The following is a 16,176-nucleotide window of genomic DNA, read 5'->3' as shown; positions in this document are numbered from 1 at the left end:
GCTGGTCATTCAGTAACCGGAGGGTTCTTTTTTAAATATTACCATGGTCCTTTTGTTTTTTAATGCTAGAGCATATACAGTATATAGATATATTTTTTTTACTGTGTGTTGTTTTTAACAAGCTAAAAAAAGTGTATAATATATATACAAACCATAGAGTTTAAAAGTAATATTTAAACAAAAATATAGTATCGCCTCCCCTTTTGATGAGAAAATGGTTTGATCCACCTCTGCTGTAGCGTACAAGGAGAGCATGCAATGATCGTGCTCCAGCGGTACCTTCCTGTTACTGTCGAGTCAAGTGAAATTGGAAGTTCCTTACTTTACTTTACTACCATAATATGTAAAAAAATTATTGCTCTACCACTCAATACCAACACATAATTTTCATTACTAGTTTTTTTTGTTTTTGTGGTAGTATTACAAAAATAGCAAGCAGGTAGCAGCAGAACATAAGAGATCAACCAGGGCCATGTTGCAACAAGCTGTTTCCCCCACAGTTTGAAACAGATTTGTGAATAATGATGAAACTTAGCTATATTCTAATTGCTAATTGCTATGCTAATTGCAGCAAAAAGGAAACGGGTAGAAATATCCTTTTTTTTCCTGATGTAAGAAGAGACTATAATCTTTCTTGTTGTTTTTATAGCAATAGAACAAAATATTCTGTAGGCCTTGCAAAATCAGTCAAAATCCAGTAAAACAGCCGAGAGCGAAGGGGGTTGCTTCAGTGAAAATGTCGGGGAGTGAATGAGTTAATAATAAGAAAATAATAATTATTATAGTGAAAATAAACTAAGTGAACCAATGAAAATCAGACATTGTGGTTGAATTGTGGTTGAATTGTGGTTCAACAGAATTATATATTTTCTATTTTTTTTATTTTTTTTTCTCTTTTTTTTAAAAGCTCAGTATTGTTCATTCGGAAATGTCATCATCATTGCTCTTTTTTTTTAATTTTTTTTTTAAATATATATATATATATATATTTTTTTTGTGTGTGTGTGTGTGGGTGAGTATGTGTATGTGCGTGCGTGCGTGCGTGCGTGCGTGTATTTGTTAGCTCACCAGAAAACCTATTAGAAAAAATCTCATACCGTTCACCTAAACCGAACACCAGGAGACCCGAGGGGACCGAAGAAAACCAAGGAAGGTGAAATCCAGCACCGACCAGACACCCCCCACCAGAACTCCTCCCCAGCCCAAGAAACATCCAGACCCCAACAAATCCAAAAAACATAAAATCAGGGAGGCCTCAAGAGACCAAAGGAGAGACCGAGAAAAGGAAGGAAGGACATATATAGGAAGAATTATATATTTTAAAAAACAACAACGTGAAATGGCCTGGACAAAAATGATGATACTCTTAACTTAATATTTTGAGGCAATTTGTGCAATAAACTATTTTTGTAATTATTATTATGTGACTAGTACACTTCTCGGCAGGTATTTTGGCCCACTCCTCATAAGTGGGAATTGCACCACGGTTGCCTGTTCTGAGGACTAGCCTCAAGACATGGGGCGGGTACCACTGAGTTAAACACCGCCGGCATCTTTAATATCTTTGGAAGTTGTTTCTGGGATGTTTTGTTGCCATTCATATGTGTCTCTTACATTTTTCATAAATTTTCCTTCTACGGCAAAGTCCAGGCAAATTGGCCTGTGGATCTTAAATTTCGGAAATAATCTGAATATGCAAGTACTCACTGGAATATCCAGCTACGTTGAGATGTTCTTCTAGTAGCCTTTACCTTTAACATGCTTGCCTATAATTTTCTTTCTAATTTTTTGAGACAACTCTCTCCTTCACTTCCACTGGTCCATGTTGAGTGTGGCACACACCATCTCACCAAACAACACCCGTGATGCTAATTAAACCAGTTCCCATGGTCATTTTTATTTTTGAAATTTTTATTTTCTCTGCCAGGAATGCTTTCAATTTTGTCCAGGCCTGTTTCTTGAGTTTTTGTTGTTGTTTTGTTTTGTTTTGTTTTTATAAATCTTTTGAATCACAATTCAAAAACAATGTCTGATATTCATTGGTTAATTCTCACTACATTGTACTACTTTTTTATTTTCTTTGTTATTTTATCAATCATTATTCATTAACATAATTTTATATTATATATTTATATTAAATATATTCTTAGTTAATCCATTTAAATTAAAGCAGCAAGTAGACACCTCAATTACTTTTTGACTGTTCATTTCCATGTAAAGGCCTCTGTACATTTCTTGTATTTGCTACCTTGTGCAATCGTATTTTTTTTATATATATTTATTTATTTTACACTTCTTTTTAATTTTCCGATACTACATCTATTATGTAAAATAATACGCACTTCTCCACCAAAAGGTCTTCTGGCCTGGCTGTAGCTGCTCTCAGCGACAATGGCATTATACCAGACCAGGACATACCACGATGCTCTGCATGTGTGCAAGAGGTACGCTTCAACATGCAATATAACACCAGTTATTATAAAAAGCTCTTTGTACAGAGCATGATTTATTATGTGTTATAGATGTAATAAAATATTGAACTGAACTGATGTTGACATTCTTTTATTATTTTTTTTATTCTATAGATTTTTGATGTCTTGCCAATGCATGGGCATTTGAAACCTGGGGAAAAGCAGTTGGTCACTTTCATCTTCCACGGCCAAGACTTTGTTTGCCGAGAGGTGATCGCACAGTGCCAAGTAGAGCATGGGCCAATATATGACATTAGACTCAGAGGAGAAGCATCAGAGATCAGCTTCAGTCTAGACTCAACGACCATTGACTTTGGTCTCCAGGTATGACTGCCTTTAATATACTAGCCTGCAGGGCCAGTCATGGCATAAACAGCCTATCCGGTTATTTTGGGCATTATGGCATAAAGAGGACATTAATACCTGTGTGCAACGTGTGCTACACTGCGTGAACTTTTTATGCCACTGGCCGGCCCTGAGTCAGCTTCCTATAGCATATTTAACAATATGGGCCACGTTAGCGACAGACTCTCCCTCTCGCCCTCTTATGTCACTTGTTTACAACAGATTTGTTTGGCTATAAAATAGGAGGAAATCTTGGTTAAATGGTAAATGGACTGGCTTTTATATAGCGCTTTAACTACACCATGTGGTGCCTAAAGCGCTTTTAAAATGCCTCACATTCACCTATTCACACACACACACACTTGCGGTCGGTGCTGCCAGGTCCTCTGGGAGCAAATCCGGTCTTGCTCAAGGACACTTGACATTGTCACCAGGGGTGAGGATTGAACCTACAACTTCACGGGTGGGAGATGACCACAAGTTTCAAGTTAACATTTTCGGTGGGCTCTACACTAAGCAAAGTTGGATCCTAATATTTTTTTAACGGTTACAAAAATGCTAAAGAATTACTTACCGGACAAATGAACTCCGAACCAACAAGTTCCCATGGCAACTGCCTTTTTATTCACATCTCTGAAATCATTGCATGAAGCATCATAAAGAATTAGTCAAACGCCACTAAAATGATCTTCTCCTCCATGTTGTTGGATATCGCGCTGTGTAGCATGCCTTGCGTTTATTGGCTCGTCACTGAAACCGCCGCGTTGCAGGCCTCTGCGTGTATGTCTACGTGAACGGGCACAACATTTCACATACACGAATGTCGCCTGTGGGAGGAGGACAGGTGATTTTCACCTAAGGGAGCCTTAGGTTGGGAATCGAGTCTTGAGAATCGATTGGAACTGGGAGTAACATTCCAATTCTCCAATTTAAAAATTCTGGATCTCCATTTCAAAGCCCAGTCCGCTGTCCTTGCACTCGCCTCAATGCAACACATTCATTAGTGAGATTCAACTGTGCAAATGAGGTTACACGACCTGTGCAAGTCAACGGTACCCCTTTTTGACAATCCGTTTTTTTTTTAATATATATGTATTCCAGCGTTTTGATCAAATTGGGGAGTCAAGCGTGATTCTGAGGAATACTGGAAAGGTGGGCTTTAAATTCAGTACTGAAAAGCCTCCAAAGGAGGAGACCACAATGGAAGAGGAGCAGCAAGATACAATGTTGGAAATTGAGGATGAGCAGAACGAGGAGATCCAACCTGGTCGACCACTGGTCATCCCACCTACGGTGAGCTAAACTTGAGACCATGAACGTCAATCATTTCATATTCAAAGTAGTTCTTTTTCCAAGTCAGCGCTTTGTGTGTCAGGGTTACGTTGAGGCTGGCTCGAAACATTGTTTGCGTGTGCTCTACCTCCCCGGCATCCCTGAGAGGTTTGAAAAGCGGTTTCAAGTGATTGTGGCTCACTTGCCACCGCAGGTCATCACACTCACCGGCGAGGGAGTGTTCCCAAAGATCTCCCTGGATTTGCCCCGAAGCTTGGGTAAATGTAGACCAATACAAGATACAGACGTGAACATATTCTTGTGCAGTGAGATCATTGATTGGCATACATAAATGGAACTTTGTAGAGATGTTTTTTTTTAAAACTGTTATTTCTTTACAGCGAAGGAGTGCTACAGTGATGTGCTTGACCAGGCTAGAGCAATAATCAAAATGGAAGCTACCAGCATCATTGATGTTAGTCCTCAAATTAAATTTCTAATCTGCTTTTCTTCTTAGAGTTCATTTTAGTATTTCATTTAATTCATTTATGTCAGACTAGAGGGATTGCAACCACTTAATTTTTAATTTTTTTTAATATAAGCATTTTGTGTACTGTAATGAGAAACTACAGTGTATGGTATAAATTGACTTTGAACACATCTATCTTCTTTTAGTACGAGCAGTTGCTACTTTTGGAAATTGAGAACATGCTGGTCACAGAAAATGCCTTGGCTGTGAGCAAGAGTCTTTTGGAGCTGGGGAACTCTCAAGGTTCCACCAAAAAATGGAGCAAACTCAGCAAGTAAGCATTAGCACACAAACATACAGGTTAACTAGACTTAAATGTGAACTGGTGAACCAAAACAGGCATTTTACATCATAGCTTTTACAAGTGTGGCATTGTGAGCCTCTCCTCAGATAGTATAAAACTTATTTTCTTCTCAAAAGAGGGTATTTTATGGAATTTTTACTTAACTACGTTTATGGGCCCTGCGATTGGCTGGTGACCAGTTCCAGCGAGGAGAGCGGTACAGAAAATGGGATGGATGGACAAAATGCTTTGGTGTCTGGAATTTCAGGCTTAAGTTTTAACCCCTTTAGACCCGTAGATGGTCCCAGTGGACATGACATATTCGCGTGTCTAAACCAATAAAAATGCATAATTTTGACGTCGTCAACACTTCTGGTTCATGATTGGATCTTAAATAACCAATCACAATCACAAGTTGATTTGCATGATGTTCATGTTAAAAGTTTTGCATATAACCTTGGTAAAAGTATACAACACATTACAGCCATATTATCCTGGCGTCTACAAATCAAAACATGTGATAACCCCCCCCAAAACATTTCCATGTTGTTCTTGTGAGAGAAAGGAGTCAAAATCAGCAAAAAAAAAAAAAGAAGACAGAAAAAATGAAGGAGCTACATTACAATCATTTTATTTATTTTTTTCCATAGCGGCCTCTTTTGGAGAATGTATTTATAAGTGAGACATTTTAAATTTAGCTGCATTATGGTGCAACAGTGTGGCTAATTTACATAATGTGTACATGTGCATCAACACTATTTCCTTTCCATTCCTCCAGGTTCCTCCTCCCGGAGTACATTTTGGATTTTGGTTATGTGGTTCCGAGCCAAGTCCTCAAACAAACTGTTAAGATTACCAATAATGGGCCATTACCTGTGTCCTTCCATGCCAACTCCAAAGTCAGTGCAGGTAAGGCATTTGCGGATGTTTAACAAGAATGATGTCATGTTCAGTACTTTGAGTTAAGAGTTGATATTTCTAAATGTTATTAAAATATCCTTCAAGGTTTCAGGGTAGAATTTGGTAGCATACGGAACCTTTCCTGTGGCGAGAAAGAGACTTTCACCGTTGAATTTGATCCCCAGAAAGGCAACCTGGGGATCAGAAGTGCTCTCATTCCAATTCAGGTACTCGTCACTTCAACAGAGTCATCTGCTCCCACGATTTGTATTTAAAGGGTACTTGTAGAATTACTATGTTAAAGCCACAAGGTCATCTGCAATGAGTTTTGGTAGAGGCACTGATTAGCATTAGCTGGCAGAGTTATCTTCTGAGAAGTAGCACAGAGTTTATGTTTGGTGATGAAGTGCTAACTCCACAAGAAGAAATGCATTCCATACTGTATTTGGTGGCATGTGTGCACTTAGAAATTCACACTTAGATTTTTAGACTGAGGGGTTCGTTCAACATGCAATGTTCTACCCTTTTCATCTTGTTGAGGAAATCCGTTCTTACCATTGGTTCATTTCTATAGGCAAGGGCAATGCAAGGCAGCTTTATTTACATACATTTCATACACAAGGCAGGTAACTCAATGATTAAAAGTAACATCCAACTGTTAAAAATGTTGATCAAATGTCTCCTTTAATCCAAAGATACAGATTGTTTTAATTATAAAACCACATCCCTCACTTTGCCATGTATCGATGTGATGTTTCTTAGATTTAAACAGGGCTCTAAATTAACTTTTTTGATGGCAAGCCAATGTGGCTGGTGACACTCTAAAGTTACTACCCAAACACAATTTTCACCAGCCATTTTTTTTCCTATTGAAAACATTTTCAGATGTGTTTTGCTTTTTGAAGCCCCTAAACAAAGTAACAACAGTATGTCTATGGCAGCATTGCTATTTTAAGAGATTGATGTAGGCCTAAATTAGAGATGCGTATGTCAATGTTGGTGGAGATTGGTCTTAGTTCACACTAGGGATGCACCGAAATGAAAATGTTTGGCCGAAACCGAAAACCGAAAATAAAAAATGCTTGGCTGAAAACCCAAACGCAGAAAAAAAAAGAAGCCAATTTTTACTATCATTGCATTTTTTCTTTTCCTTTTGGCTTTTCCAAACAGCGAATCAGTTGCCTCCATCTAACCTTGTCCTCTGCATTCTCCTATCTCTCTATCTTCTACTACCTTCATGTCTTCTTTAACTTCATCCATGAACCTCCTCTTTGGTCTTCCTCTAGACTCTAGAGTCTAGAGTCTAGAGGAAGGCCAAAGAGGCCTTTTTAGAAACTCAGCATCCTTATGACATAAAATATGCACATTCACAAATCCACCAACGTTTAATAATAAATGTAATAAATTTGTTCGCACCAGCTAATGGGCTTGGGAACGGACTGCAAGGTCATACACAGCGTCCTGTACAGGTCTGTTGCCACCCGGAGATAGCGTTAAGTGTTTCCGTGTTTAAAACTGTTGATAGTAATAGTGCTAGCATTACCTAAGGTATTAAGCACGGCCACCGGGATGCCGGTAATTTTTTTTATATATATATATATATATATATATATATATAGTAAGCATCTATGGGTAGAAAGGCTGAATGCCAATCCAAAATACTGTGGCAATTGTTTTTATATTTTCAGAGGTTGAACTGGGCATACAATTCTAATTTAGGCCTACATCAGGTCTCTTAAAATAGCAATATCGGTTTGTTTACGATTGGTCGTAGTTTTCTGAAATTAAGCCACGTACGAGCTCCACCATGGCCATTGTCGTCGTGGTTACTGAGGTTAGGCACACCTGGATTAATCAGTTTATCCAATCATAAAATACAGGATATGAAGGAGGGGTGCTGAGCTCAGGAAGTAGTGGATTTGTGCAAAGAGCCCATTGGCTAAATATTTATGACCACCAAAATCAATTTGAACCCACATTTGGCGGGTTGGCGGGTGTTCATTTAAAGCCCTGGATTTACAGGTTATTTTATTTTGGATTACAGGTCATAGGTGGTCCATCAGTGCAAGTGCGTCTATGTGCAGTGGTGACGGTGCCGTCAATCTCTGTTTCCTCAGAAACACTGCAGTTTGACGTTGTGCGGTGTGGATTGTGTAAGGTAATAATAATACAGTGTGATAAATGAAAATGCTGTTAGGCGACATGATTTTTAATAAAATGTATTCTGACTTTTATGTCATCCAAGGTTATTTTAGTACGGAAACAAACTAAAATTCAAAAAACATTTTCGTTACAAAAAAAAAGAAGCAAACTAACTGAAATTACATTTTATGTTTACAAATCTAAAACTAGCATGAGAATAGCATACGTAGTGTATGTTGTCTTTTGGAATATGTTGCCATTGGCTAAAAATTTGTACTTTTATATTCCATCAGATTCAAACAATGCAGCTATTTAATCATGAATCTGTGACCTGCCATTGGACCATAGTGGAGGATGTGAAGCCCGTGAAGGTACATAATAATACAAGATATTGTCAGTTTGCATTACAGTTTAATACACGTCCCGACATTAGGGTGAGACCTACCCCTGTTCTGCTTTTCTCTCAGGTCGATAAATTCCTGCCCCTCCATCAGCGCAGCAAATACCTGCAGCAGCACCGGCCACCACCTGTGATGTTTGAGATGACTCCTTCCTCCGGCATGCTCACCCCCGGCGACAGGGTCAACGTGCAGGTCAAGTTCAGTCCTACTGAGGGGGTAAACAAACTCACCACTTGTAGATATTTACAAAAATAATGAAAATACAGGTGCAATCTTGTTTGTAGAAAAATTAAGACAAGCAGATTGACTTACAATTCAGTGATTTCTTTGTAGTGTCTTTACAAGAGGAGTTTAATAATAACCGTAACTGAGGGCACCCAGCCGGTGGTCATCACAGCCCTGGGACAGGGTGATTACCCAGAACTGGAGTTTTGTCCACCAGAGGTGACCATGGGGCCTTGTCTGCCATTCAGCATGGAGATTGAAGCAGAGGTCGTTGTCAAAAACCTTTGCTCTTATCCCATTGAATTTTACTCCCTCGAGCTTGACATGCAGTACCTGAAGGAAGAAAAGGTAGCGCTCTTTTTGTAAACATTTTTCAATCATATACAGTAATCCTATATGTGATCTCATGTATTATCTTTTTAGGTACAGTACAGACACACATCTCATTCAATGTGTTGCTTTATTCTCATTACTATTTACATTGTAGATTCTCACTGAAGGCATCAAAACTAAGAATGAAAATGTGGAGTTATGTACTTAACAAAAAAAGGTGAAATAACTGAAAACATATTTTAGATTCTATTTTCTTCAAAATAGCCACCCTTTGCTCTGATTATGCTTTGCACAGTAATGGCATTCTCACCTCTGGGAACTCCTTCAATACTGTTGGAAAACAATTTCAAGTGTTTACGGTACTATTGAAGGTCATCGAGGGAATACCAAGAGTGACTATTTTCAAGAATCTAGAATATAAAACATGTTTTCAATTATTTCAACTTTTGTTTAAGTACATAGTTCATTCCTAGTTTTGGTGCCTTCAGTGAGAACAAACAATGTAAATAGTCATTAAAATAAAGCAAATGCATTGCATGAGAAGGTGTTTCCAAACTTTTGGCCTCGACTGTACCTATTATATCATCATTATATCATGCAAATGTAATCGTGTAGAAAAAATCATTTTTCATTGCTGTGATGTTTTTCATTTATTCACTCATTCATTCATTCTCCGAATCGCCTATTCTCACTTTACATTTAGGAATGAATGTCAAAAATAACTACTCATGGAGGAAAGATACCGGACGGTTGCCAGTCAAATGCAGGGTGCATCTATACAAATAACTCTTAGCACACAGTCTCCAACTTTTGCATCTGAGGGGAACAAAATTGGGTGTGTGATATTTTTGTGAAATCATAGTTTGACTGGTTTCATGCTGTTTGTGGCATGCCTTACGACAAAAAAAAACATTATCTGGCAGATTCCATGAAAATCATGAGTCATACTTTTTCCACTTTTACTATAAATCTGCTTGAACTAAAATTGTCCAGAATTAAGGTGTGCAGATCCCAAAAACGCAGACGCAAATAAAGCTTTACAATTTTTTTTTTTTTACAAAAATCTAAACTGCACACAATGGAAAAAGTATAAACAAAACTTGCCAAAAGAGCAAGGGGCAAAAATGAAAACAGAAAACACACATAAAAAACGCGAAAGTAAATACTTAACATAAAACGCTTGCAGAAACAATGCCGGGTAGCTAAACAACAAATACTTATATAAAAATCCAAGATCGAGTCAGGGTAACAATACAAGGTTGAGGCAAAACGGGAGTCTATACTAACCGTACACAGAGGTGAGCAAGGGAATACTCCGACAAACCACAAGCTGTTTCAGCTGCCTTTTAATCCATTACGGCCCAAAGCACCTGGCAAAACATGCCTCTAAAACCTATGGATGAATTTAGAATCACCCCCGAAAACCTGAAGTTTTCCTGGAAATTCAACAATATTGTCAATGCCTACTTAATAATTGATATCTCAGCCCCTGAAGCAGATATATACTACATAATTGCAAAAACATTTTAGAGCTTACACCAGTGGCGTTCACACAAACCTTCAATATAAAAAAAATATTTAAAAAATCAACAAATAACTGTTGCATCTGTAGGTTGATTTACCTTCAACACTGGAGCGGTAATTCGTCATCCTTTCCGTTCTTAACACGTCAACATTTTCAACATCCTCACTGTCTACAAATATATTTCTTAACAACATGCCACTGTCGAGTGGTTACATTGGTTCAAAGTCCTCCCGTACTGTCGTCAATCGTCATTTATTTCAAAACTCCCGCGACCCTGCGTCAGCCATAAATGCTTGGATAAAATTCCAGGACATGCTACGAGGTCTACGTCACCCTCACGTGTATATTCTGATGCATTTCATCGGCTAAGAGAGCGAGAATTTCCATACATCCATTTTATTAACCACTTGTCCTCACAAGGGTCGCGGGGGGCGCTGGAGCCTATCCCAGCTGGCTTTGGGCAGGGTACACCCTGAACTAATTGGTTGCCAGCCAATCCCAGGGCAGACAGAGACGAACAACCATTCACACTCGCAATCACACCTATGGACAATTTGGAGTGTTCAATTAACTTTTCATGCATGTCTTTGGAACGTGGGAGGAAACCGGAGTAAGGGGCAAGGGGAGAACATGCAAACTCCACCCAGGAAGGCCGAAGCCCGGACTCGATCTGACCGAGAATTTCTCCAAACAAAAAGACGTATCCGCTTTACTGGAATTAAAGGGAGAAGAGCGCTAGAGCGCTCCTGGCTCTAATCGTGGAAACGCATTAATGCACACCCGAATATCCTTTCTGAGGCCACAACTGGCAGTTAATCACAGGGAACATGTAAACAAAATAAATAAATCACATTCACATCTATACACAATTTAGAGTCTTAATTAACCTAAAATGCATGGGGGTGGGGGTATTGTTGGAAGTAGCATTTTCCAGAAAAGAATGGGGAGAACAACCAAACTCCACACAGATTCAAACCCAGACTTCTTGACTGTAAAGCAGATATGTGCTAATCAGTACTGCATCATAACCCCCCCCCCCCCCAATCCTAAAATGTGATGCATTTTGCCTGTTTTTCAACATAGATTTGCTATATTCTCTTGAAGTACTCTGATAGCCCACCCACCACCCCTCTCACTCTGTATTTTTACTATATGTCTGTCTTTACTTTCTGTCCCCTATTACATCACTCTGTCAAGATCCTGAATCTATTGGATGGACATGATGCAAATGAGGTAATGTTGCTGCCCCCAAGACATGCTGGAGAGAATCTTCCTGTGGAACTTATGGACTTCTACAAGGATCACTGCTCTCGGCTAAAAGGTCATGATAGCATCAAGCTTTGGTGCCTATGTGCATCTGTCAGAAATGATTTAATGCATAGGTGTCTCTTACTGTAAATTCAATGACATAATATACCTTTATACTCCAGATAAAAATGTAGCTGGAATGAGTCTGCAAAAACGGAGAGGCGGCAAAAGGGGTGAAAGACGTAGAACGGAACTGAGTGAGTGACTGCTCGCACTTTTCCAAAATGCATATGACATGAGGTCTTTTGGTATATGATTTTAAATTGTCACATTCTTTTCTGTTATTTTAAGACTTCAATATGTGTACTTAAGTCATTTCAGATGTCAGGAAAGCAGAAGCCACTGGGAGTCTAGGAACACTAGAGATAAACCCGCTGTCCAGTGCAATTGCCCATTATATGGGTGTTGACCTGTCACCTAAAGGTCTAGCTGCTCTGAACTGTAGAGGCATTGCTGTTATTATATATGGAGCCCCACTGACAGGTAACCAAACAAACAAAAACGGTTACAGTAATCAAGCCTTTTCTGTTATGTACACACATACCCCAATTGCAATACGGTTGGGATATTACGTAAAATGTAAATAAAAATAATGCAATGAGTTATACTGCAAAAACAAAATGTTCAAGCTGATAGATGTTATTTTTTGTAAATATTCAATCATTTTGGATTTCAATTTGATGCCTGTAACACATTTTAAAAAAGCTAGGACAGGGGCATGTTTGGCACTGTGTCTCCTTTCCTTTTAAAAACACTAAATAAGTCTTTGGGAACTGAGGAACTAATTTCTGAAGCTTTCTAGGTGGAATTCTCATAAGGCACTACACATTTTCAATGGGACAGGTCTGGACTGCTGGCCGTCTCTCCCTCTCCCTCTTTCCCTCTTTCCCTCTCTCTCTCTCTCTCTCTCTCTCTCTCTCTCTCTCTCTCTCTCTCTCTCTCTCTCTCTCTCTCTCTCTCACACACTCAAATATGGCATCATAGAAATCCAGGTGTACCTCATATATCATAAGATTATCAGTGATCACAGTCATTAACATTAACCGTTATTATTTCGTAACATTAATCGAAAAAGGAGTTAGCATTTAATGTCAAGTAAAACAAAGCACTGTACTGTTGCTAATACTTTAAGAGACACTCTCTCTCTCTCTCTCTCTCTCTCTCTCTCTCTCTCTCTCTCTCTCTCTCTCTCTCTCTCTCTCTCTCTCTCACACACTCAAATATGGCATCATAGAAATCCAGGTGTACCTCATATATCATAAGATTATCAGTGATCACAGTCATTAACATTAACCGTTATTATTTCGTAACATTAATCGAAAAAGGAGTTAGCATTTAATGTCAAGTAAAACAAAGCACTGTACTGTTGCTAATACTTTAAGAGACAAGATGTGCAGCATAAAGCCAGCCAGCTGCAAGCCAGCAGCTAATAGTAGTACAGTCATTGACTTCACAAATTTTACCCTGTTCAGGTCTTGTGATATACACTGAATGTTGACTGACATCATGCATGATGGGCGGTTCGACCACTTGGCTTTTAAGTGGCTATAAAGGCATATTTTGTTTCATTAATTTAAAAAAATCTGTTGTAAGGTTTCTCTGGAATGTACTACACCTGCACTTCATGGGGGCAAAATTGAGAGTAAAACAACTCAAATGTGTTTTTCTGCTCTTCCATTTTAGATCAAAGCAGCAAGGCGGCTGCTCTGGCAAATCACTATGGAGCGGCATGTATAAGTATGGATGCTATGCTCGCTGATTCACTGATGCATGGGACTTCCCTCGTTAGCCTGGCTGGAAGACAGCTGTTTAACCGAGCTACTGCTGAGCACGCTCAGAGGATGGAAGAGGCTGGTGTGCACAATATTTCTTTAGAACCTTTTATACTATGGCATCAGACAAAATGGAAATATAAATCTGATCCTCATCTTCTAGGTCACAAGAGAGACAAACAGTTTTCTTATATTCATATCACACAAAATATCTTATTTGTTTCCATGTTTTTAATGGCCACATGATGGAAACATCACAATGCAGAGTGGGGGAAATAATGTGAATCCCGAGACCTGTGCTTACCAACGTGTTTGAAACTAAGACCTACTTCTTGGATACTGGTTAATGCAAAGGGCTACCAGTTTCATACACACTTCTGAACCAACAAATTTGCTAACGTTATCTTAAATAATATTATTCTTTTATGGTTATTTTTTTAATTAATTATATTCATTTATGTAAACACTGATCATGTCAATGATTTCTCACAAGATTTAGGAGAGAGATAAATATCAATATAACAATATCAACTTATCATATATGACTTCATTGGGGGCAACTGTAACTGGTGCCCCTGTGCCTTATGACTTTGACAAGAATCAATAGGTGGTCATTGTCAGCCACCTAGGGTCCACTCAATATTATGCAAGTGGATTAAAATTGGTGTTACTCTGTCCTGATCACTTGTGAGTTTTCTATTATCAAGAAGCATAAACAATAAATATGATGAAGAATTTTTGACGAGCATTAATTTCACAAAATTCTCTCAAAATCTTGATGTTCATCAGTTCATGAAAAGACCACGTTGCTGCAGCCCCATTTCAGGCTACTGTGGAAACGTGATGTTCATGACATAACAGTAGAAGGGGAAACGTAATTGGCCATGTCAATCAACGCGCAGGTTAAAAAAGCTGACCATAGTAAACCTGACTATACATGATGGGCTGTATCAAACTTGGAAATAATCCGTAGTGGGATGAGAAGTATACCGTACATCAGAGTTTTGTTACAAAATATATATATATTTTTTTTATTATGGGCCAGACGACCAACCAGTCGGTCTACAAAGAGATCCTGCGGTGGTTTGCAATTCACTTTTTTTTATAAAGCAGAATGGTCGAAATTCCTTATGATTTTCCTTATATTTGGTTAAGGCTATGCTGCCAAAGGCTCAAAGTCATTAACTAATTCAAACCCCAAAACATGTAAAAACTTTGTTTTAATACTTGTGTGTTTGCACGTTTTCTTTTAATGTTTTTTTTTTATGCAAGAGGACACAGAAGGCTTTGATGCGGCTTCTGACATGAAGAGGTGACTTAAAGCAATGGTAGTAAAAACAAATAAGGCCAGCAGGTGGCAGCAGAGTATAAGAGATCAGCAAGCTATTTTTGTCAAATGTTGTCACCATGAATGTCAATAATGACAAAACTTAGCTATAGTCTAATGCTAATTGCTGCAAAACGGAAACAGATACATCTATACTATACTATACTATACTATTGACAATCTGCACCGACGTCACGTAATCACGTGACTGCCCTATGACGGACGGTGGAAGGAAATTATTGTTGAATGGAAGTGGACGTGACCCGGAGTGACTTAGTGACTTAGCAACGGTTAATTTACAAATTAAAAGTTATTATTGAAAAAAAAAGAGAGAGAGAGCAATGATGATGATGATGATGATTATGGTAAGATTACCGAATGAACAATACTGAGCTCTCTCAGAAAAAATAAGTTATTATTGTATTGCCCATCGAGCCATGGAATCTACTACTTCAACCGAAGTTCGCATATCAATCGAAGTTGCACATTTAGTCGTTTTAAATCAGCCCCTTATCTCGTCGCCTGCTGTTTTTACCAAGTTAATCAAATCGCAGACTTTGCAGGAATTCACGACCTGTATCATTATGTAGTCAATGTCGTCTCTTCTCCTTACACCGGGGCTGATTCAAAAGCTTTTCACTTGCTGAGTCTCTCTCGGACGAGATGCTACGCTCACACCGGGGGACAATATACCTCGTAATGAAAAGGCAAAACTTGTTTATCATGCTAACTGACTTATTCTCACACAGTCCGTTCTATGTTAAGTTACTATGTTGACTAGCATGGAACAAATGACTATCGTAGTGGCAAGCTATGCAGTCATTTCATGAATATGAGTCCGGCGGCTCTAGAGTAAAAAACTCCAAGCACAAAGATGAAATCCCACATTATTAAACAGTCAAATGCACTTAATAGTTTTGAAGAAGGTACATTTTAAAACTAAACTGTGTGTTCGTGCAGTTGGAGTGGACGCTAACTATCTGGCTCGTTAATGTGATATGAAACACGTAATTTGACACCTCTGTTATTATCTTTGTTAAGAGTGTACTTTTACGAGTAAAATGTTTGAACATTTATCTACTAATTACAACATTTATCTACTAACCTCGCAAAAAATTATCGCTGCAAATCCGTTAATACTTTGTAGGCTGCCAGTCCTTTCTGTCGATTGCTGCTATCCATCGACGTCTTTTGTCTTCATAAGTAGGTATGCGATAAAAAGCAAAATTTGGTTTACTCCCTTGTCTGTCTGTACAACCGACCGCACAGCAAGATATGACCATTTTATAAGGTAGTCAATTAGATAAAGGACTATTATGTATGAGATTCAATGGTTATAATAC

At 38.5% G+C, this 16,176-nt stretch overlaps 1 protein-coding gene across 4 annotated transcripts in view; it reads left to right on the top strand.

Annotated features, from left to right (window-relative positions):
* The window catches only part of hydin (HYDIN axonemal central pair apparatus protein), a 67,106-nt gene that overhangs the window by 15,227 nt on the left and 35,703 nt on the right, over positions 1-16,176 (top strand). For all 4 annotated transcript variants that reach the window (XM_086074214.1, XM_086074215.1, XM_086074212.1 and 1 more), the window contains 16 exons: positions 2,357-2,444; positions 2,586-2,795; positions 3,918-4,109; positions 4,192-4,366; positions 4,490-4,563; positions 4,764-4,891; positions 5,679-5,809; positions 5,906-6,027; positions 7,845-7,958; positions 8,236-8,313; positions 8,410-8,559; positions 8,677-8,916; positions 11,624-11,747; positions 11,857-11,931; positions 12,047-12,217; positions 13,418-13,588. In XM_086074214.1, the coding sequence (XP_085930340.1) occupies positions 2,357-2,444; positions 2,586-2,795; positions 3,918-4,109; positions 4,192-4,366; positions 4,490-4,563; positions 4,764-4,891; positions 5,679-5,809; positions 5,906-6,027; positions 7,845-7,958; positions 8,236-8,313; positions 8,410-8,559; positions 8,677-8,916; positions 11,624-11,747; positions 11,857-11,931; positions 12,047-12,217; positions 13,418-13,588 (2,243 nt within the window). The remainder of the gene's footprint in view (positions 1-2,356; positions 2,445-2,585; positions 2,796-3,917; positions 4,110-4,191; positions 4,367-4,489; positions 4,564-4,763; positions 4,892-5,678; positions 5,810-5,905; positions 6,028-7,844; positions 7,959-8,235; positions 8,314-8,409; positions 8,560-8,676; positions 8,917-11,623; positions 11,748-11,856; positions 11,932-12,046; positions 12,218-13,417; positions 13,589-16,176) is intronic.

Source organism: Leptonotus elevatus, chromosome 4 (assembly GCF_054856555.1).
Source record: "Leptonotus elevatus isolate MCC_2025b chromosome 4, RoL_Lele_1.0, whole genome shotgun sequence".
In the NCBI taxonomy this organism is placed as follows: Eukaryota; Metazoa; Chordata; class Actinopteri; order Syngnathiformes; family Syngnathidae; genus Leptonotus; species Leptonotus elevatus.
The sequence above is the reverse complement of the archived record's forward strand: the minus strand, read 5'-3'. Positions and strand labels throughout refer to the sequence as shown.